General features: G+C 39.9%; 2 protein-coding genes across 2 annotated transcripts in view; one reads left to right on the plus strand and one right to left on the minus strand.

Moving 5' to 3' along the window:
* Positions 1-23,121, plus strand: part of ogfod3 (2-oxoglutarate and iron dependent oxygenase domain containing 3) — a 24,730-nt gene extending 1,609 nt beyond the window's left edge. Inside the window, exons 3-9 of the mRNA XM_028030053.1 lie at positions 1,787-1,862; positions 1,942-1,984; positions 6,187-6,251; positions 8,027-8,083; positions 8,837-8,990; positions 12,029-12,152; positions 19,499-23,121. Of these exons, the coding sequence (XP_027885854.1) occupies positions 1,787-1,862; positions 1,942-1,984; positions 6,187-6,251; positions 8,027-8,083; positions 8,837-8,990; positions 12,029-12,152; positions 19,499-19,635 (656 nt within the window). The 3' untranslated portion in view covers positions 19,636-23,121. The remainder of the gene's footprint in view (positions 1-1,786; positions 1,863-1,941; positions 1,985-6,186; positions 6,252-8,026; positions 8,084-8,836; positions 8,991-12,028; positions 12,153-19,498) is intronic.
* LOC114152228 (urotensin-2 receptor) overlaps positions 19,581-23,389 on the minus strand; it is a 13,012-nt gene continuing 9,203 nt past the window's right edge. Inside the window, exon 2 of the mRNA XM_028030052.1 lies at positions 19,581-19,683. The gene's annotated coding sequence lies outside the window, so the exon portion shown is untranslated. The remainder of the gene's footprint in view (positions 19,684-23,389) is intronic.

Below are 23,389 nucleotides of genomic sequence, written 5' to 3' on the forward strand. Positions count from 1 at the left end.
CAGAGGAACTTAATGGTTCTGGTCTGGTTCTGGTTGAGACAACAACAGCAGATGTGTGGTTCTAAGCCGATCAGTGATTTGTAAACTAACAGCAGTATTTTAAAGTCTGTTCTCTCAGCTACGGGGAGCCACTGGAGGGACTTTAAAACTGGGGTGTTGTGATCTATCGCCAGTGTTCTGCAGCTGTCTCATTGATTGATTGATTTTTTTTTTTTTTGGTAGACCTATGAAGACCTGTTAGACACTGTTGATCAACGCAACTAAAGATAAATGCATGGATGAGTTTCTCTAGACATTGCTGGGACTTTTAATCCTGAAAATGTTCTTTAGATGTTAGAAGGCCGACTTTGTAACTTTCTTTATGTCTCTTTAAAGGTTTATCTCTTGAGTCCATCACTACACCCAGATTTTGGATTTTGGACATGATCATTAGTTTCTACCTGTAATAACTGAAGCTACTTGCTGACTCCAGATCATTCACTTTTGTTTCTATTAAGCTGGGAGAAAAATCTGGCACATCCACGCACCTTTGAGAATATGGGTCATGGTCTTTGATTACATTCTTTGTGACTCACTGAAGTCAGACTTAAGTCTACTCTTTCCAACCTTGCACCTTGGAAAGAGTGCAAGGAGAAATCCTTGCACTCTTCCCATGAAGTGTGCAGCTTCTTTCTTATTATACATTCTTTATGGTCTTCACAGTTGCAAGGACCTGCTGTATGTCCCATGAAGACATTTTAGGGTCTTTGAAGACAGTTTGCTTTTAGTGGGGAACCTGCTTTCTAAGCTTTACCTGAGCATGTTAGCAGTTGCTTAAACTGTTCTCCACTTTACTATTTTCTGAGCTGTACAATGACTGGTTGCCAATTCAAGTGTGGCATCTTTAAATCCCTTACCAGACTCACAGGCGGCTGCCCTGTGTCAGTTCCACTCATGACACAATTGTTGCCATTCTCACTCCAGCTGTCGGCAGCATGTTGAATTAAATATCCTAGATGAACGTCCTTCAAAATGCTGAATAAAAACGTTCTAATTCTGTGTACCGGATCTGATGCAGCTTTGTGGGATAGTCTGTTAACAGTATTTATTGATAGGTTAGTAGACCAGATCAATGTTTCAACTAAAATCCAAAACAAGTAGGAAAACTGACCAGGACAGCATGTTTTGCAGATGACAAGACAACTTGAATGATTTCTCAGTATCATCTGACTTCATATTAACTAATAGCTTTGGCTTGATGAGGGTGGCGACTTTGTAAATTTGTTGCCTCAACTGAATTTGTTTTTCTTGTAAGCAATAAAAAAGTATTGGAGTTATTTTTCATCCTGTTGACCAGCAGGATGGCCAAACCAAACTCTTCTCTAACATCTATTTAAAGGGACTTTAATACATGTATATACATAACCCCTAACATAATGTCAGATTTCAGTTGTTTTTTTTCCATATAATTTTTGATCCACCAGGTGGCACTGCAGACTAAGAGTGTTTCTAGACATGATGTCACTGAGAAGTCAAGAGTGTTTGATCAGTAGTTTCCCTAAGTGATCCGCAGCAATGTTTGGAGCTATTCAGTTATGGATATACGGGTAATTTGCCCCAAGACTTCATTTCAGTCCCGCCTCAAAACAGGAAGTTGCTTAAACTTCTGCAACAACGAATCAAAACTCAGCGTTCATCTAGAACAAAAACTCTTTTTCATGCACTAAATGTTTTTTTTTGTGTGTGTGTGTATGTTAATTTTGCCGCTGAGTTGTGAAACGCTGCCTCATGTTTCCCTGTTTGTCAGGTTGCACCCCTCAGAAGTGTGGCCGAGCCGTCACGGACGGCGTGGTGACGAGCGAAGAGGCTCAGGCCCTGCGGAGGTGAACCCCGAACACGCCTCGGCTCCTTTCCACGCGACTGTGTCGGTTTCTGAACGCTTTCTTTGCTTCTCGCTCGCAGGCTGGCTGAGAGGGGGCTGGCGCTGGCCGGGTCCGAGGGAGGGGTAAATATTTCACACACCCAGATTTTAATTCCTCGCAAATTAAAATCCTTGTTCACCTGCAGTATAAATACCAAAAAAAAAGTAGTAATGAAAACGTTTCTGTCCTTCAGTTTGCTGTAAGATGATGCTCTTTGTTAGACCGTAAACGATTAATTGTAGCTAATCGTGATTAGTCTATTATTGAAATAACATCCACTAATTTAATGTTTGATTGTATAAATCATAATTAATTGTGATGAATGAATTATTGAAATAATCGCCAACTAATTCAGTAACCGATTAATAGTTAGCTGCAGTATGGCCAAAAATGGCCATTTTCAATAAATTGATTATTGAAATAATGTTCAACAAATTTATTGTGATTAATCATAATTAATCATAGTTAACTGCACCGATCTTCATTAACTGTGATTAATCGATTATTGAAATAATCAACTAATTTAGTAACCGATTAATCATTAAGTATTCAGACTCAAAAAAGGAAGTTTGCTGAATAAAACGACACATGCGGAGCAATAATTAAGCCAAAACTGTACAAGAAATATATACACTCTACATTTTTAGATAAAAAAGAACACCTTTGTCTGTAAATGGGTTTTAGGCAAGAATCCTCAGTGAATCCTCAGATTTACTAAAGGACTGCTATGTTGTTGCATTTTAGGCAATACGTTTTTTTTCTTAATTAAAAAGAGAATTGTATTATTTGTTTATTTACAACTTTTCTACTTCTGGTTAAATAAAAAATCTGTACAATAAGGCATTTTTGAGTCCTATTCAAAAATGCCTTATTGTACAGATTTTTTGCTACATATGTTTCGCTACGACAATCGATAGATGAATCACTTATTAAACTAATTGTTAGTTAGTGTTGTGCTACTCGAGAACACGTTTTGATGGTCAAGATGGCAAACAAGGACAAGAAAATGTCAGGAAACGACCCGTCGTTTCATTTGCAGACGGCAGAAGCCGCATGTGACGGCTTCTCATCAAGGAAAGAGAGACTTATCCTCAAGAGGTGTCGCGCCTACCGTGTACCGTTGCTAATTAACAGCTCCAAAGAACAAAGACAGAGAGCTTGTTAGTGTTGATGTGTGGGAGTGTCTTTGGCAAGGCGCCAGAAGGCAATTCGCTCCTTTCAGAAGACTTCGACAGTTTTCTTTCTTTAATTATTAAAGTGTGCGTACAGCATGCAGCGTTTGGCGAAAGCATTGATAGACTTTGAACTTTTCTTTTACATTACAGCCACAACCGTTAATTAGTTGGGGGGGGGTTGTGCATAAAATAGTACACAGCTTTGAATAGAAGAAAACTTTCTCAAGTTTAAAGCAGAGTTGGGTTCTTACTTTTTAAATAAGTATATATAAAAAACGTGACCCCCCAAATGCTTTCAACTTGATGACTTTGGACCTCCTAGATAAAAGTTTGAACGTCATTGACTTAATTAGTTCAGTAATTGAACTTGTGTGTGTTATCCGTCGTGTAAAACCTCAGCAAAATACACTTACGCTTGTAGCAAAATATAAAAACCAAAGAAATAAATAGAAACAGAAAGGTGTAGTGTTCCAGGTATTTGTCCTTCTTCCAATTTTCCGATCTGGAGCCAGTCTTCGCCTTTCATTGCGGCACTTTGACTTTGTGGAACCAACAAGAAGTAAAACTCATCATCTTTTTAAAATAGGCTCATAGTTAGTACTTTCTACCCGGACGACCAGAACTTGATTTAAAATGGCTGAAAAAAAATCCAGAAATGCGAGTCTTGAGGTCTGGAAGTACGTCTTGTTTTCTTGGTCGATCTTTTCGTAATCGGGTTTCATTTTTTGGAGTTTGGATATAAAACTTTAGGGTTTTTTAAAATTATTTTTTTATTTTTTATATGATCATATGTAAAAAGAACCAAAGCTGTTTACAACCAGTAACTGTTTTTCCCGTATGCTTGCTTTAGTTTTATTTTATTTTATTTTGTGACCATCTGGTTTTGGAGAACCAAAACTTTAAGCGAAAGACAAACATGCCACTTTTTTGCTTTCTTCAGCTTAAATCTGGCTTATGATAAGAATATTTACTGTATTTCAGAATCCTCCCCAGTCCTGCTTATCTGTGGAGCTCAGGGATGTTTGCTTGGCCTCACACTTGATAAGCTGTTGGTCACTAAATCAGCGGATTGCTCCTCCAGTGGGGATCCCCCCAGAAATAGCTTACGCAGCTTAAGGAAGGTTTTGTTTTTCCTCCATATAACGTTATATCATCCTGCTGCCGTGGGAACGCTTCACCTGTTTTGTATCTTAGTACATTTGAAATAAGGCGAAACTAATTAACAAGTAACTTTTCAGCAAGAAATAGGAGCTTGCTTTAAGTCAATCATTTATTGATGAAAAAGTGATTGTTAAATTGGCAGATTATATTTGCTTATAAGAAGAAAAAAATGTGTTGGGGACTTTGTTTTCCTGTTTTATTCACAGATTTCTCTCGACGCCGTTGTTTTTATTTTTAAGTAGTTATGAGGCAAAACCTGAAACTGCTGCTCCACGCATTACTCAACAAGTTGTTGCTAGGTAACCAAAAATTGAATTAGTTGATGCAACCAACCTTTCTTAACTGGCCGTGAAGAGGTTGAGCGACTGAAGTCTTTCCTCTGCCTACATCCCCCAGAATGCTGAGCGGTTCAGGATCGAAGTTCAGTGAATATTCTACATATTGAATATTCTATCAGATGTATACTCTATTAATATTGATCATGTGCCATGTATCACGATATGTATTGTTATTCATTTGTTGTTCATCCCTTTAATTAAGTGAAAGTTTCATCTTATTTCAAGTGTTCAAAGATATCTGCTCTTGAAACTTGATGAAAAATACTTGGTAAGAGGTCTGTGTAATAGATCCGGTGCTTTGCTTAATCTTTTCCATACTTTGGTACACCAACAAACACCAAAACAAACTTCTGCATAGCTGGGAGAGATATTTCCTTTTGTTTTTTTTGTTCTACAAATAAAAGTCTGAGTGTAGCGTCCCCTCTTATCCAATTCTTTGTAGAAACACCTTTAGCTGAGGAGTTCTGAGGTCTGCGGGCCTTCATTGAGTTGGTGTCCTTTGCTAAATTCACCTTCAAATGCCGCCTTCATGAATATTTCAGCGGCGCGCCTGTGAAGTGCTGTGACAGAGTCACTCGGAGTTGAGACATGCTGCCGGACGTTTTCACAGACGACCCAGAGATATTCCTGCTCAGCTGCTGAAAAACGCTGCTGTGTTTGGACTTTTGCGTACAGTGAAAAGACGTAAGAATGCGGGGATAAAATTGAATGGCAAAAAGTCATGAGGATCAAGCTGTAATGAGAGTCATAATGATACGAGGATAAAATGGTAATGATATGAAAATAAAATTATAATGGGGCGTGCTGTGGTGGCGCAGGGGGTTAGCACGCCCCAAGTTTGGAGGCCTTAGTCCTCGACGCGGACGTTGCGGGTTTGACTCCCGGTCCCGACGACCTTTGCTGCATGTCTTCCCCCCTCTCCTCACCCTCCTTCCTGTCTGCCTACTGTCGAAAAAATACGAGCCACTAACGCCGCAAAAACTCTTCGGAGAAAGAAAAAAATGAAATAAAATTATAATGAGTATCAGTTTCAGAACTTTGAAACGATTGTGTAACCTGTGTGCAATTTGAAGAGAAAAAGTCACAAACTAGACGAGTTGGTCACATAGGATTTTGGTAACTGTCCAAGCTTTTTTCCTCACTTAAACAACTTTTCTTTTGGTAATATTGTGTCTTTATTCTGCTGATATAATGACTTCATTTCTATTTTTTTGTGGTAGATTTCTGCTGGGGAACACAACCTCAGATTGAAATGTAGGCATTTTAGATCTGTTCAAGTAGTTCTACCTTGCACCTGTAGAGGGCGGTGTCGTACAATATCCCTGCGCATAAAGAGGTGCTGAGGAAAACTGAGCGAGGAGACCTCAGCTGAGATAGAAACTTTTTACAGAGTTTTCAGATATTTGAGTGAAGCAACTGAAAGCAGCAAAGCGGCCTCTGAGAAACCGACTCGTTTTGTCTCAGAAGATTTGATGAGCAGTAAACAAGCAAAGGGCAACAATCTGCGAAAAAATAAAAACACTGGAGATTGATTGGCGTTGAATCTCGACACACTGGCCACACACGTTACTGTAGTTGAACTGAATTGTGTAATATGTGTTTTCCCTGCAGGCCTCCATACTGGACCTTCACTCTGGAGCGCTGTCCATGGGGAAACAGTTTGTCAATATATACAGGTGGGAAGTCACGCCTTGCCTTTATTTGACCATCATAGCGTTTTCTGACGGTTTCTCGGTGTTTTCAGGGATATTTCTATTTCACACCGTGAGGTCAGCCATCAGTCCAGTGACCCCATTCCAGCGTCATTCATCAGTCCTGTCAGAATCCGACTTTACTCGGATCGTCCTCTCTCAAACGCCCCCCTCAGGTGTCGGCAGAGGTGGGGACTCGAGTCACATGACTTGGACTCGAGTCAGACTCGAGTCGTTAAAATCACGACTTGAGACTTGACTTGAAAAAATGCTCAAAGACTCGGACTTGACTTTGACTTTCATGCCATTGACTTGGGACTTGACTCGACTTGAAGCTGTTTACTTGAAAAGACTTGATATTTTTTACTCAGTCTTAAAATTTAAAACACATTATTTATAAAGTGGCGTCATTAATTAATGTCCCTCATTCCGTATCAATATGCGCAGACCGTCACTATGGTTTCCTCTCTCCTTATGTATGTATGTGTACGTAGCTGCAGCACAACCAATCAAATTAACAGGATTTGGACATTTAAAAAAACGCGGCAAAGCTGCAGAGCTCAGGGAACGAAATACGAAATAACCGCTCGAATATGCTTCCGCGAGTAATTTCTTTTGGCTACGTAGGTTATGAACTTTCGGCTAAAAAACGAACTGCAACTTGTAAAACATGCAAGAAGAGAATATCGGATGGAGATGCCACGACGTCCAACTTTGTCCGGCATTTGAAGCTTCACAAAGATCGGTAGGTGGTGCTTTTCTTTTGCTGTAAGATAGCTGACTTTAGCTAACTTCGTGTTAGCATGTGTACTCCGGGTTAAATTGGTGATTATTTACCATAAATCCGGTCCTTCAAATGCCTCCACAAATAATGTGCACCGTGTTAGCTCAGGAAGCCGGTGGATAGTGAGCGGGGCTCCGTAACAGAAAGCAGATTCTGGACCTGAACACAGGGAACAGAGTCTCTCTGTCCCATCATGATGATGAGCCGGGTCTAGTATCATCTAAGGATGGTTGGTGTATTTGAAGACATCTACGTTGGGAAATTATATTGACAATATATTGTTTTGACAGGTCAGAGAAAAGAGGAAAAAACTGCTGTTATGGTTCTTTGTATTGTGCTGTGGAAATGTCAGCATTTTCCTCTTTTTTTATTGAATATCAAGTTTAACAGAACTGGGCAATAAAGTGGTCCAATTTAAAAATGTTTTTATACTTTGTGTTCAGCTACACATGTTCTATCATTTGAGATAAATACATATTTTAAAACGAACAAATGGTCTATTATTTGAATTTTTTGTATAATTGCAAATTATAAAAAAAAATAAAATAAAAACGACTCGAAATGACTTGAAATTAAAGGTTCCTGACTTGAGACTTGACTCGACTTTTGCCTGTCTTTACTTGAGACTTGACTCGGACTTGAGGACAAAGACTTGAGACTTGCAACACAGTGACTTGGTCACACCTCTGGGTGTGAGTCAGATGTTCTCTGAGAACCCCGTATCGGCCACCTGCCGGGTGGGACAGGTGGCCGATACGGGGTTCTCAGAGAACATCTGTCAGATTTTAATCAGAAAATGCTGACGTAACAGTTCCCACTCAAAAATCAAGACTTTCTGTCAATCGCTTGCTTAAAATCTGATGCTTTAATGTTTGACTGAATGTTTAACTATTTTTACTCAAATTAAATTCATTTTTCCCTTCCCTGTGCTGTGTGTCGGTGACCTGTGACCTTTGGCTCTGTGGTTCTGCTGCAGGTATTTTGGGGAACAGATAGCAGATGTCTTCACAGAAGAGGATTTCAAGCTTTACAGGTGATTATAAAGTACGATGGCGTACTAGTGCCATTGTAAATGGAAAAAAAACAGGAGTACATTTCTGCTAAATTTTCTAGATAAAAAACAAGGAAATTTCTGACATTTTGACTTTTGAAACTCAAATTTCAAACTTTTCTAGCAAAATTTTGACTTTTCAAAACATATTTTCAACTTTTTTTTCTAGAAAGTTTCTGAGAAGTCAAAATTTTCAAACTCAGCAATTTCCATGTTTTTCTTTGTAGAAAATTTCAGAGATTAATCTCAAAACATTTTTTGGTTTACTCCTTTTTTTTCCCTTTTTTGCTTCTTTTTTTTAATTAGGATTATTAATCATAATAATAATAGTTGTAATAAATGCACAATATCACAGATTTGCCCCAAATAAAGCAGTAGTTGACTTTTAACCCTCCCACAGTCTTGGTGCAAGGCTCATATGACGGTTGATTAATGGGGAAACGATGGTGGTATCCTGTCAGTTCCCGAAATCATAAAAAAATTTTTAAAAACTCATAGAAGAGCACATGGGGTAAAAGGTCATGCAGGGTCCACTGGACCCTTCTGCAGGATGGTTAAGTAAGAGTTTAAAGACCTCTTTTGCTAGTTAGGATGGAAAAAAATTCTAAATGAATCTAGAATATTTAGCTATGAGCGTGTCTCTTGGACAGCTGCAGCTGTCGGTGTGTAGGAATCATAAATCATACTGAAATCAGCTTCCACCTCGGACTCGTCTCTCCCGTTTTCCACCGCTAGAGATGTGCGGGGCCGGATCCAGGCCGTCATTGCCGAGACGTTTGGCTTGGACCGAACCCTGATGTACCTCACCAAGCCCACCTTCTTCTCCAGAATCAACAGCACCGCAGCCAAGACGCAGCATGACGAGTACTGGCACCCGCACATCGATAAGGTAACGGACAAAAACAGAGCCGCGAGTTTGTTTGGCCGCAGATAAGCCAGCGCCGGTTTGGGTTTGTGACCTCACTGCTTCCAGAGCTGCTACATCGGGTTGAATCACTTTACAGGGTCAGGTAACATATGGGGGGAAAATGGAGTATAGTTTCCATTAAGCCCAAACTTTATTGACTATCCTGTGAGTTTAAAAATCCTTCCTTCCTGTCTGTGTTTTTTTTGTGTCTCTATGTCTTTCTTTGCTTTTTTTCCACTTCTCTTTCTTTCATCCTTTCTCCCTATAATTCTCTGTAATTTTTGTTTCTTTGCTTTCTTGTTCCCTTCCTTCTTCGCTTCCTTTCTCTCTTTCTTCAAATAGAGAAATCGTCCCCGATTTCAAAGCTTTGGCTGAAGTGGCGCTTGTAATACCAGTTTTTAATCCATCCATCCAACCATCCATTTTCTGTTCACCCTTGTCCCTAAGGGGGTCGGGAGGGTTGCTGGTGCCCATCTCCAGCCACGTTCCGGGCGAGAGGCGGGGTACACCCTGGACAGGTCGCCAGTCTGTCGCAGGGCCAGTTTTTAATCAGATTATCCATATTTAAAATCTGTCTACAATACAAAAATTTGTCACAAGTAAACATTAATATTGTAATATGAATATAAATGAACGTAAATAATTGCGAACCCTTCTTTCTTTCGTCGTTTCGTTCATCCTTGCACGTTACTTTTTAATGTTGTTTTCTGAAGCTGTTCACATCATACATGCTTCAGTTTTCATCAGAATTCGTGAATTGGATCTTTTGAAGTCGTCTCCACCTCGGCTGCTGTCCGAAGACCTTCGCTTCTCTGAGGTTTGAAGAACATGTTGGCTCCGGTTCAAAGGAAAGTCTCTCTAGGGAGTAAAAAGCTTTTGTAAAATGAAATTGTTTAAAAATCTAAAATGAAATATATGACTTAGACTTAGACTGACTTTGTTGTCATTTTGCATGCACAGGGTGTATACAGAACGAAATTTCGTTGCATACGGCTCAGGACAATGTTTTGAGCTTCCAATGTTGTGAGGTTACTCCAGAATAAAATAAAATACAGTATAAAATATGAATATAAATATAAATATAAAGTGCAGGACTGACAGTAAAATGGAAGTTACTTAGCTATGTACATGTGCAAGGTATAAAGTGGAGACTAGATTTTAAGTGCAGTCCAGTTAAGAGTTCAGCAGTCTGATGGCAAGTGGGAAAAAGCTGTTTTGGAACCTGGTGGACCTGCACCGGATGCTGATCTGATTGTGACTCGTTGATTTAAGAGAATAGTAGAAAGTCAAACATTATTTCTTCAACCAGTAGGACTAAAAAAGGAATAAATACGGTCATTGGTATTGGCTGCAATGGGATTCTTGATGTTAAACAATTTTTCTGCTTTATTGTCGTTTGTCGATGCGTCAGTCCTGATATTGACCCGTTTTTCTCGTTTAGAAAAGCAGCACAACACCTTGACAACTATTGTTCTCTCTGCCTCGTTTCTAGATTGATTCCATTTCACCCTTTGTGTTGTCAAATATCCTGTGTTGGCTTTTACAAACATTAATATTTGCCTCTTCACCGGGTCCTTCTGGCTCTCAGCAGCAGGAAACAAACGAATCAAAAGAAAAAACGCCTCTTCACTTCGCCATCTGTCTCTGCTGCTATTCTGAGGCCGGTTGGACAACCCGACCCTCATTTACATGCAAATAGCCTCCAACATCTTTAGTGGTGGCTTTTCTTTTGCCCATCGATCAATAAGTTGATATTGTGTCAGAGCTACAGTTGAAGTGTGACAGCAGAGAGATGGGTTTATCGTTTATGGCGCAGATGGACCCGGCTGCAAACTGCTGCCGACACGTTTACATTCCTGACCCGGCCTTGTCTCTTCGCTGAAGGGAAGCTCGATTGCAGTTGATGGCCAATCAGAGCTGCATAATAGCCTCAGCCGTCCTCTTAGTAGAACTTGGATCACTGTCATAATGAAACCAAACCGAAGATGGGTTTTATACACCTCTTTGGCATTCATTCAAGACTTTCCAGATGGCTTTAGACGCAATTCAATATTAGCTGTTAAAGTTACATAACGACTCTTTGACTCAAAAAATTTTCTGATTTCTACAGGAAAGATGGATTCCACTTTTTTATTAATTAATTAATTTTTTTAAAAAGATTCCCATCTGAGCTTTAACTCTCACCTCGACACTCTACTCAGTGCACCTCATTGTGCTAAAAGCATGTAGGAGAGTTATGCGGGCTTTCGGACCAGTCCATCTGAACCACTGGTAAAGAAGGAGTGGATATTCCTCCAACTAAAACAAGAACTTGCGGGATCTTGCTGACTTCGTATCACTTCGCACAGAGAAATGTTCCCCGATTTCTAAACTTTGGCTAAAGTTGCGCTTGTAATACCAATCTGTCCAACTGAAAAGCCCAAAACCTCATGACGGTAGCCTTTGCAGCAAGACTCATAGAGACTTTTTGATTACAAACAAACAGGTCGGGAATTCAGGTCCGTGCAACTCAGGAGGAAGTTGCGAGGCCACAATAAGTTAATCATTCATAATTTAGGGGCGGTATTTTGTATTTTCCAGCCACAGAGTGACGTTTTATAGCACAATCCAGTAACTATAACTTTACTTACTGTCAGTCAAAATTACTGCAAAAATGTGTCATTTTATTTAGTGTAGTTACATTTCATATTATTTGCATAAGGAATGGAAACTTTTTATTTGATTTAAAAAAAAAAAAACACCTACAGCATATATGTTGCATGGCATATGACTTCATATCATATGCATATAAGATAACATCATGAAAGGATGGCGCCTTTCATGATGGCTACGTCCTCTGGCATCTGTCTGCCCATGTCCTATGTCGTTTGTCTTTTTTTTTTTTTCCTTCCTTGGATGGGCTGTACTGAAGCAAATTTCGTTGTGCTGGTATATAATGACAGTAAAGGCTGAGTTTGATTCTGAAAATGTGCTCAGCTATTTGGTGGGTCAGTCATGCTTCAACCCTCTCTGTCTTTTAGGAGACGTATGGCTCTTTTGACTACACATCTCTCCTGTACCTGTCTGACTACGGCTCAGACTTCACCGGCGGACGATTTGTCTTCATGGACCAAAATGGCAATCGGACTGTGGAACCCCGGGCAGGTACTAGCTGGCGGCTCACTTTTCTTTGCCAAGGGAAAAACGGGGTGGGGGAAAAAAAAAATTCAACCCCCAAATAACCTTCCATTAATAACTGAACTTTTGTCTGATTTAAGTTGGAAAAGGGTTTATTCATGTGTACTTTGCACATTTACAGTAAAGGACGTATTGTTTGTTTATGTAGCAAAGTGAGATCCGCTAATTAGCTCTTGATGACTAAATCACCTTATGTATGCATATCCTGTAATGCATTTACTAATTCCACTTCAAACAGAGAAGCTTGACCTGTTGTAGCCCAGCTGCTCCTCTGAAGGGGGGCTAAGAGCAGCAAAACGGGCAGCGAAATGACTGTAATCCTCTCTAAGTGGGTAATCAGACCTCTGCACAGTGAATATTCGGGGAATTGTGTTTTACTTTGCTGCAAATACTCAGAGGGTTAGACATTCTCCTCTTTTAGCAAATTAAGCGATCTATTTTTATCGAAGCGGGTTCTTTGTATGATTACTTGACCAAAAAGACAAGTGAAGGAGAAATTAAGTTGACTCATTAAATTGTCCACAGTGACAGAAAATGCAAGGTAATACAGCGAGCAAGTTTTCTCAAGTGTGTGAAGAAGTATGAAGATTTTTAGTTGTCTTGGGAAATGGTAGAAACTGAATTATTTATAGATCAATCAAAAAAAAAAATCTTGGTTATATTTCAACTGAACTTTCTCATACAATGTCTTCAATTGGGTTGAGATACCAGTATCCTACTTTCAACCCTACATTACATTTATATTGTGTTAACTCAATATAAATGAGTTTATATTGAGTTAACAGGCAAAACTCAGTTAAAAATGTCACTTTTAAAAGCCTTTAACTATCATAAGGACGCGACGATTACATGCAAGTCACGACTCACTGACCTGCATGTAAGTGTTTTTTAAAAATTTTTTTTTTTTGGGTGACCATTAAGAGGTTTACCTTGAATGTCTCGAAACCCTTGAAAATATTGACTATTTAAAAACTGGGTCTGCTGTCTTTATCAGGGGATTGTTTTTATGTTAGACAGGAATGCAGGCCTTCTGAATAAAGCTCTAGTTGATGTCTGTGCTGTGATTTTTTAAAAATTATTTATTTATTTATTGCCCCCTCTGCATCAAGATCTGTTGGTCATCTTGAGACCCTTGACAAAAGTCCAGCATAATGTCTATCTTTTGAATATTTCTAGTAATCCTTGGATGAGTTTTTCCCAGCTTTGTTCGTAGGTGTGACTTCTGTAAACGGAGTTTCTCCTGCATAATTTCAAAGCTTCGCGAGTCTGCTCAGCATGGCAAACAACTCCTCATCTCTCTCCTACTTCCTGACAGCTCTACCTTGCCTTTATTGCATCTGACAGAAAGCAATCCCGTGGTATTCCTGTCCTCTTTGTCTCCTTCCCTTAATCTCCACACATTGTCTTCTGTCCTCTGTCCCAGTTTAGCTCCTTTGCCTCTTTTAATCTCCAGTGAAAGCCGACTTTTGTCCCCAATTCTCTACCCATTGTCGCACCTTTTTCCCTTCCCCTTTGTCACTTCACGTCCGCTCCGTCAAAGTCCTCATGCGCCGCTGAGGAACAAGCCTCGGTGAATCATCCGGGGCCCCTTGACAATGTATCGTGATGAAGTGGGTGAGGGAAGTTAACTGAAGGTCACGTTAGAGCAAAAACAAAAAATGACTGCAGCTCACTGGCGCCGTTGTCGACAGTCTGGTTTCAGTGAAGTTAGACTGACCTTCTGGCAACAGGAAGGGCGGTATGCGGATAATCTTCATCTGATTAAACTGCGTTTGCTGACGAGGAAGCGAAAATAACAAGATAGAAGAGTTGGAGAAATTTGTTGCGTGTAATTGCACCGTTTCATCTTTTCAGATCACAAAATCTTTTCCAGTGACGTTGCGAGGCAGGTGGCTGTCAGGTTGTAATGGGCGAGAGTCTGCTCATCAGATTTGAAGGGCTGATGGGTTTGCAGAGATTTTTATGGCTCGTCTGAAGTGACGCCATCTAATTAGGTGTAATTAGAACATCATCAAGACGATTAGAGAGAAGAAAAGTCAAGAATGTGAGGGAAATTTGATCAGGCTGGTTGAGGTGATGTCAGGCAGCAGAAAATAGATTTGATGGATAGATTTGCCGGAAAAATAAATGGTTTCTGTGAAGAGTTTAGGAACGGATAAAAAGATGACATGCAAGGTGAAGTGTCTTTGGCTGGAAAGGGAAGATTAAGCAACAAATTGAAAAGGAATATATGAAAATCCATGCAGCCAGGAGTGGTCTAACCTGCTCGCGTACATTACCACAGGAGAGTCTGAAAAGTTTAGGTCCGTAGCTCAAGACCAACCTCAGTTCAGGCCGGATCAGGCCAAAATTATACGCTCGACGGTCTGGAAGGGTTGTTCTTCTGCGGCGCGTTTTTTAAGAAACCTACAGACCAGATGTCACAGAGAAAATGAAACAAGAACACCTCATATAAAGTTGCACAAATCCACTTACGGTCTTAGTAAAGCTGTTGGTGTTTTACGCTGTTGAGGAACGAAAGAAAGGTGCAGAAATTGGACCGCAACAAGCGCAGCGGACTAATGCGCACGTGGTACCACCCCGACTCCGCTCCCATCAGTCACACATTCCAGAAGATTTGCACTTGAAGATGGAAGATGCTGAACAAAAGCCAACAATGGGAGAAGTTGGACTGCTAAGCCAGGACATACAGCCAGAGGCCTGGAAGTATTTTAAACTGGTAGCAGTTTAAAATAATATGTCCGATTTATTTCTGGCTCTGATTAGTTGTTTTGGATCAGATGATCAGACACAATGTCTGTGGGCTCAGAGTGGGTTGGACCCGGTCTAAACTCTAGAAATTGGACAATACCAATTCAAGTAAAGAAAAACTTCAGCGCATTTCAACTATCAGGCAGTCTTGTTCTTTTTGTTTGTCAACACCCATATCTTCTTTCTAATATTCTACCAATGAACGTCCGGGCATTGGTTATGATGCGTAACCATGGCAACAATGTAGTTTTTTTTTTGTTGTTGTTTGTTTTTGTTTTTTTTTTTACATCTGGGATTGAACTATGACCTCAGATCAACAAAGAAGTTCACATGGAGGCAGAGCACAACCAAGGACCCGAGAGAGGAGGAGGAAGATGAAACCATCTCTTCTCGTCGGTCATAATGGATGACGATCGTGTTCCCTACCCCAACTTTTTTCTTCACCCAGTTTTCTAACCATACGGCAAATCAGAGAGGACCAGCAAAAGCGAATCAGACCGATTAGCGGTGCTTGCCAGCAGATGATGGCGTCATTCAGGACATTACTGTGGAATATCTCCTCTGCTTTTGCGGTTATGTGACAACGTGTCGACGTGACGGCGACTCGTGAAGCAGCGGCTACCGTTGCACCTCAGACACCTCAATGAAATCATCTAAGAAAGCAGAGAGAGCAGCTGAATAGAGCTCCCCCGCAGTGCGACGAAATCTGCTGTTGGAACGGCACAAAAGATAAAACCAAACAAACTCTGAGGAAAAGCTCGACACAGATGAGAGAACAGTCCAACGGCGCGCTCGTCTGCATCGGTACCAAGAAACCCGACAGGCCTCCTGCAGATCTTCTCTTGGATTCAGCTCACAGATCTTTGTTGTGCCCTTTCTATTTGTCGTGGTTTTAACTTGCTGACTGCTGTGACTGTAATGATCAATAGTTTTGTGTTGTAGGACATAACCCTCCTGTTACAGCTCCTCCTGACATTAAATGAAACCATTTTTTTTTCTTTTTTAGAGGGTAAAATGTAAGGAAAGAGTCAGCGGGGGTCTTTAGATGATGTTTTGATGTTATTGAATGATTTAAAAGGTTGGAGTCGGTACTTCACTTCATCCGTAGTGTTTGCATTAAAGCTAATCAGAATATTATAAGTGGCTGATTGTATCTGGGAACACATTTCCAGCCAATGATCTATTCTGGACCTTCGTCCTTTGAGGCATTAAAGCCAGATGATCCACTAAGAGCCCGTGGGAGTGATCTATATATTGACCTGACAATGTCTTGAGTTGCACCGCTAAAGTTTAAGGCGTCATCAAGTAGAAATAATTGATGTCTGAGTGTTTGGTTATACTTTAAATCCAATGGAAGAATATTCCTTACACACCTAAATAAGATCTACCTTTAACAAACCCGCCACTAATGAACAAACGGCATCATGAAGACCGAGTAACACCCAGATAAAGTTGTGCAGATGTTTAAGTAGGGTTAAATTTGAAAACGTAACGCCAAGCTTTTTGTACTTTCCGAACCGCCCAAACTAACGAGTCACATCAGCTTTTACAAATTCACAGCACAGCTCTTTGCTTCTCAGACCGAGCGTCATTTGCATATGTGATTGTTTTCGTAGCCCGGATCTGCTTTCCCATCTGCTTCAGAAATCAATCTTTTATGTCGTTATAATTGGCTTTTGGGTTTTGTACAGTCTTATCACCCTAAGTGAGAGCCTTTAGCCTTTTTGAATTAATTTCGTAGGTCTTCGCTGCTGTTCAGACGGAACATCATTTGCATGTGTGACGATGAGAGATGAAGTAAATTCATGGTGCACATGCAGCATGTGTCCATTAAATACTAGTGGGCTGTTTTTATGTGCCTTTTTATGAGCGGTATATTGAATAAGCTATGCCATTTGCCAAGTTCAATGATTTAATTACATATTTAAGTAACCGTTTTATGAGTCACTTATTGAATTGACACCTCTCAATACTAATTGGCTCAGTCAGCCAACATTGCCGTTAAACTGCTCTAAGAGGATTTTATGTATGTTTATAATTGGCCGCTGAATTGTAAACCTGTTGGTCGCTTTTGCTTTTACAGATGCATTACACGGCTCTTTTGTTGGTAGAACAGGATTTATATGCGTAATCTTTGATTCTGGATCTGCATTGTTCAAGTTTTCCAGAACTTCTCATGTAGCCAGAAGTTTCAGATTCATTTAGTTTCTTACTTTGACTTCAAAAACACAGGTTCTATATTGATTTACCTAGAACGCACCATTTTTCCTCTCAAAAAGTGCAGCCCCACTAATATTTTCAGATGTTGCTTCAATTGCAGTGCACTGCATATCTAATCATAGATGAAAGGTCTTTTATAAGGACAGGAAATGCAAACAGTTTAAGCTAAACTTCTCATGATAATCGTACAGTTATTTTATTGAATGCATTTTATTGAAACGTCTGGGAGTTTGTGTTGGGAATTTTTTTATAATAATGTGTCAGCAACTGAAAAACATAATTAACTCGGCACAATAACAAATTTTGATGGACGCTAAATTGCCCCAGAAATTATCGCAATAAACGATTATGTTGTTTTTATACAATTTTCAACTGATATAATAATAATAATAATAATGGCCTCTCAAAGACTAATTAACTTAGCAAAGAACACTTAACACTGGAAAACATTTTAGATCTCCAAAATAAAACACAACCAAAAATGTTCAATTAAGGAAGCGCTTGCAAGCGAAACCATACATAACGCATTATGATGTCTCTGTAAACAAATTGCCTCTGAAAAAAATATTAATCATCATGAAATGAAAATGTAATTAATCAGACAGACAAACGCAATTAATTGATTCGTCGATTCACGAATTGCGGCAGACATAAACACAAAATAAAAATTCAACCAGGACAAACTGATGTGGGACTCTTTGGATTTCCTCTCGGTAATATCCGTGGTCTGGACGCGAGGAAAAGCAAACCCTCACCCTTTCCTACTTCGTTCTCAACTTCCTACTTCCTTTGCGCCCTGGAAATGACCTGGAAAAGTTTTTGCCTAAGCCTCTTGAGCTCCACCGGCGGCGTCTCTCCTTCTGTGCCGCGGCTAATCTCCCTCACTCCGCTGTTCGGAGTCCAAAACGTTCTTCGCAGTAAACACCGGGAGCATTCCTACTGACACTTGCAGGGAATTATTTCCAGATAATGCCATTTGGAAGTTATCTAAAGCCATGCAGCCGACGCAGGCGTGGGGGAGTGTCCTTGTTTTCTCACATTGCAGTCCTTTCCTGTATTTGCTGCTCATCCTCGTTTGGGAGTTAATTGTCTCGCCGCCCGTTCTTGGTTGTTTTCTTCACGGTAGATTCTTTTGTTTGAACAGTGAGAGCTAATTTTCCTTGACAATCTCTAATCTGATAGGCTGCCAGGAGGATTGCAACTCCCCCAGAACACCACACAGGGACACGAGTTGTTTGTTTCATCAGGGGGGAAAGTAGAACAATGACTCCAGCTTTTTGTCTTTTTTTTGCTGTTTCATTTAATGAGTTAACCCCTTTAAAAAAAGGCGAGACAATAGCGAGTTTTAAAATGACTTTTAAAAACTTTGAGAAACATAATTGTGATGCACGGCCTGTCTCTGGATTGTATCAGCTTTTATGCAAATCTAAAGTGGAACGTATTTAGTAAGATCCACGCTGGCTGGTTTGTGGCAGCGGCTCATTAGCCTTGGACAAACGAAGAGACTTTCAGAAAATCACCAAGTGTCGATTAAAGAGCAAAATGCTTGAGAAGGGTTTCAGTAAATGGATTTATTTTAGGTTTAGAGAAAGAATTTTTTTGTTTAGAGTTGATTCATTTAAAATTCTGTCTTTTACTTTCTATCCACAACTGTTGAGCAGTCATCTGTAACTATATTGTTGATTTTTTTTCTTTTTACGATTTTCAAAACCTTTCCATTTGAATTTTCATGCTTGTGGCTCGCAGTATTTTGAATGCTGTGTTTCCACAGGAAGGTCTTCCTTCCTGTCGCGTTTGGGAATCTAACCCAAAACCTTCGCTGGTTTTAGTTAGCTAAGCTGTGCTAACTGATTAAAGTGAAAGCTGGTTGCACTTCGCTTTTTATATTGGTATTTATTTCTCAAGCAATAAGGGACATAACATGTAGCTACATCAACTATCAATGCAGCAAAAGTGACTGTGCACCGCGATACTTTCACGTCCAAAGCTGAAGATTAGCCACACTCTTCTGGACACAAATAAATGAGAACTTGGTGAAAACATTTGTTTTTTTTAAATAATTTATTTAAATTATAAACATTTATCACAATTTATGTAATAAATATGTTGTAGTTTTTGCTAAGCTTAACCCTGTTTACCATTTGTTCAGTAAAGTTCACCAACTACCTTCTTTCTTAAGAAGTCAATGTTTTCAAAGCTTTGTGCCAAATGTCCCATCACCAGATGTGGATGAAAGCCAAGCGGCAAATATTTCCTGAAAAGTTGCACTTCCTCTTGAAGCCTTTTGTCTCCCTAAAGAGTTTTTTTGTTTTGTTTTGTTTTGTTTCTTCTCTCCTGTCCAGGACGAGTGTCTTTCTTCTCCTCCGGATCGGAGAACCTCCACCGCGTGGAGAAGGTATCATGGGGGATACGCTACGCCATCACCGTCTCCTTCACTTGTAACCCCAGTCACGCCATCTCCGACCCCTCCCTTCCCTGAGGCGTTGCCGCGGACGACGGCGCCGCGTCCAGTGCGCTCGGACGAGCCCTGCAACAAAGATGGAGATGAAGAAAGTGAACAAGAGGAAAAAAAAAAAAGTTTTTATTTCAGGCGTACAGGCTGCGATCGAGAAACCTCGCCGGCCGCTGTGTCGAACACAAGCTGTTGGAGGAGAGCCACAAGACGAGCCGGAGGAAGCTGAACTTCAGATGGTAGATTTACCGCAGCAGAAATTCTTTCTTGGAAACGTCAGTTTTTTTTACCGAAGGGAAAAGACTCTGGTTGTTTGGACGTAACGGCGCTCAAGCTGGGATTCCACGGCACAAATGTTTTTCCATCGTTCCACCACTGACGAGTGTCCGAGTCCTCCGAATGTTTCCAGGTGGAGCTTTTGCAAAATGTAGCTCCACATTTTCATATTGTGTCAAAGCACCAACTTTCAAATTTCACACTAAGACTCTTTCTTCAGCAAGACACTTCTTTATAATTTCAGACATTTGTAATTCTGATGCAATACCGATATCGCAGCTTTGAGTATTGGCCGATACCGATACTGTACCCGACACGATATCAGCACAAATCATAAATACTTGCATTTAATTTGTCATGTGGTATGTTATGAAAAGCTTGACCAAAAACAGAAAAACAATCAATTTCTCTAACAGAAAACAATAGTTAACAATAATATGTATGAGAAGAACTGATCCTTAAACCAAAGCGTTTGGGATATAAAGTGCTGCTGGAGAGGAGTGCTTCTATCAGAGATTTTAGATGCAGGTTGATATAATCCAATACTCATTTTTTGTATGCTATCAGACTGATTTCCGATAAGAATATCAGCTCAGTACACCCCTAATAATCAAATGTTTTTCTTTGGATACACAGTACTTGGTAATGACGGCTTTTTATCGCTTGTGTTCCTGGTTACTGTGTTTCAGGATGGAAATTTCTGTCCTCTGGTTCCTTCTGTCCTTTGGTTTTGTCACATTTTCACATTTCACAAAACAAAATTTAATATCAGGCAGATAACCTGTGTAAATACAATGAGACGTTTTCAAATATTTTCAGTGGAAACCAACTTTGCAACTTGTGATGTGTTTACAGTAAATGGATTTTGGCCAAAAACTTTGTTGCAGAATTTTCTAACTTGGCCAAACCAGAGGATTGAACAAATCATCACCTGAAAACTGTTTTTTTTTTTTTTTTGTGCTTTTACTCAGATTATCTTTGTTTTATACAACAAACTGTTTAATCAACACATGTAAAGGAAAAATCGAGAGCAGTTGCTTTTTTCTCCTCCGAGTACGTCTTCCAACGGTTCTGGTTGTTCTCGCTTCAGTCAAGTTGTTTGGGTTCATGGATGTTTCTGATCATTCGGGACTTTTTGAACGTTCTGCTCAAAATGCAACCGGGTTACAGATGCAAATCTTGACAGACTCTCAGGGTCGCGTTTCTCTTTCTCCTCGTGCCAAGGTTTTTGTTGTGTTGGTTTTTTTTCTCTTCTCGTTTGCTTGAACTTCGAGAACTCCATGTGCCAATGCCTCGTTTTAGCACACAGATGTAATGTCCTGTTTTCTTTCAGCAATTATGAAGCCATAAGACCTGAGTGAACACTTTGTATTTATAAAAGTCAGCCAAGATTACACGCGCGTATACCTCCATTCTTATCCACACCTTGGGAGCCACTCGAGGAAATTGCTTGATTGATGATCGGTGTGAGAAGTCATCTTCCTTGCCTTTCTTATTTCCCACACAGCTGCTGCAGCCGATCCTTTGTTTCTGTTCCCTTTTTATTCTTAATGGATTGTGTGGATTGCTTTTAGAGTCGCTCATTGAAACTCTATTTCACTTTGATGACGTCTGTCAAAGTTCGATGCGTACGCTTTCCGAGCTCAGGTTCGTTACTCACTCCTGAGTGTTTAGAAACTCGCTTTAGCTCAGACCTTTCAAAAGCGATTGCGGTTTGCTCGTTCGTGTGTTTTGCAAATATGTGGACCTTGACATCAAAACAGGAAAACTGGAACACCTCCGAGTTATAGTTGTATCAATAACAATTATGTGAACCCATTTGAAGACTAAAAGCTATAAGCATAGAACTTATCACTGCTTGGCTGCAAATGCAATTCAACACGAAAGTTTGGACAAAACCTATGAGTATTAGACGTGCCTCCGCTTATGAAGTTTGAACTGATTATGCCTAAGTTGTAATGTCTGAGCTGCTGCGATATGTCATATGTTATTGTTTTGTTGCTGAAAACCATGGCGGTCACTTCCTGTTACGCAGCTGAACAGAATGCAGGGATCAGTGGATGCCATTCGAAGTCCATTAATGGCAAGAAAAAAAGTTTTTTCAACTTTGTTTTGAGAATACAAAATTCGCACTACAGTTGCTTTATTCCCGTTCTGAACTTTTCTACAGAAATGAGTTGGCTTGCTGTGTTCGCAGTCGAAACTAAATATTTCACCAAAGTCAAATTCACAAGCTCAGGTAATACTAGCCCTTAAATAGCTGTCATGTTCAAAGTCGCTCTTAATCTATTCAACGCAAGTTTCCTAAGCTTTTCTGGCGTAGCATCGTATGAACTGATATGTCTGGTACTAGGAAGGTTTGGACCTTCCTTCTCATGACTTATCATTATTGTCTGCATCAATGACTGTGCTGGTACAGCTTCAGGAAAAAAAAAAAAAGAGCACCTTCAGATGTTGAGCATACCGTAGAGACCAGCTTTGCCCCAGACTTTGAAAGGATTCTCGTCGGGCTCCACTCGGCAGAGCGTGACTCAGCGGACCACCGCCCCTCTCCGGCACTCTGTGCTAATTTCCCCAGCACGAGTGAAGAGCAGGCGAAGGAGAATAAAGCAAGTTGTAATTTCTCCTTGTCTTACTTCACAGGCGAGGCATGTTGATTAGTTACAGATGATTCTGCTACACATTGATAGTAGAAGTTGCCCTGGTAGTGCTGGGAGAAGTGCAGGATGTCCGCGCATCCTAAAAAAAAGTCTTAAATTTATGCTTCTAATGTTGAGGCCTTAAAATGCCTTAAATTCATTAAAAAGAATCTGAGTTGGCCTTAAATATTGTCACCTTCCTAAAATGAGTCATTTTTTGACAAGAGTCCTTTATTTGGGAGGGGAATGCAAACTTTAGGCAAGATTTTATTTAATTAAATTTTTCTCAAAATCACTTTTGGCAAAAAAAAAATATATCTTAACCTTGGGTTTAAATTTTGTAGTGGCAGGACTATTCAATCTCGTATAGTGTTGGGGTTTTTTCTCGAGGAACTTTTCTGATAGATTGTAGTTAACTAGCTGCTAATATATCTTAGTTAGCTTTTTTTTTACATTTTTTTTTACTATTGTTGGTAAGTGAAAATTTGGGTAAATGCCTTGCACCAGCAGTTTGCTGATCACATGGATTGTGATGCAAAAAACAAAGTGTTTCCACTGCAGTTTTACAGGTACAGCCCCCAAAAAACAAACAAAAAAACACCTCATCTTAGTGCAAAAACTTTTTATTGAAAAACTTTTTTTTTCGAAATCGGTGTGTTTCCAGTAAGCCAATTTATCTTCATAATTCTAATTTGCGCACTTATATGGCCAATGGTAACGCGGTTAGGGTAGGAAGAGCAGGACAAACTCATCACTGACGTGTAAGAACTTCTCTGTGATGCTCTCTCTGCAAATAAAAGACCTGAAATGACACTAAAACATCTCAGACGGCAAATTATTGAGTCATAAAAAGTTTTTTATTGTTT

The sequence above is a fragment of the Xiphophorus couchianus genome, chromosome 10 (assembly GCF_001444195.1).
Source record: "Xiphophorus couchianus chromosome 10, X_couchianus-1.0, whole genome shotgun sequence".
Lineage (NCBI taxonomy): Eukaryota > Metazoa > Chordata > Actinopteri > Cyprinodontiformes > Poeciliidae > Xiphophorus > Xiphophorus couchianus.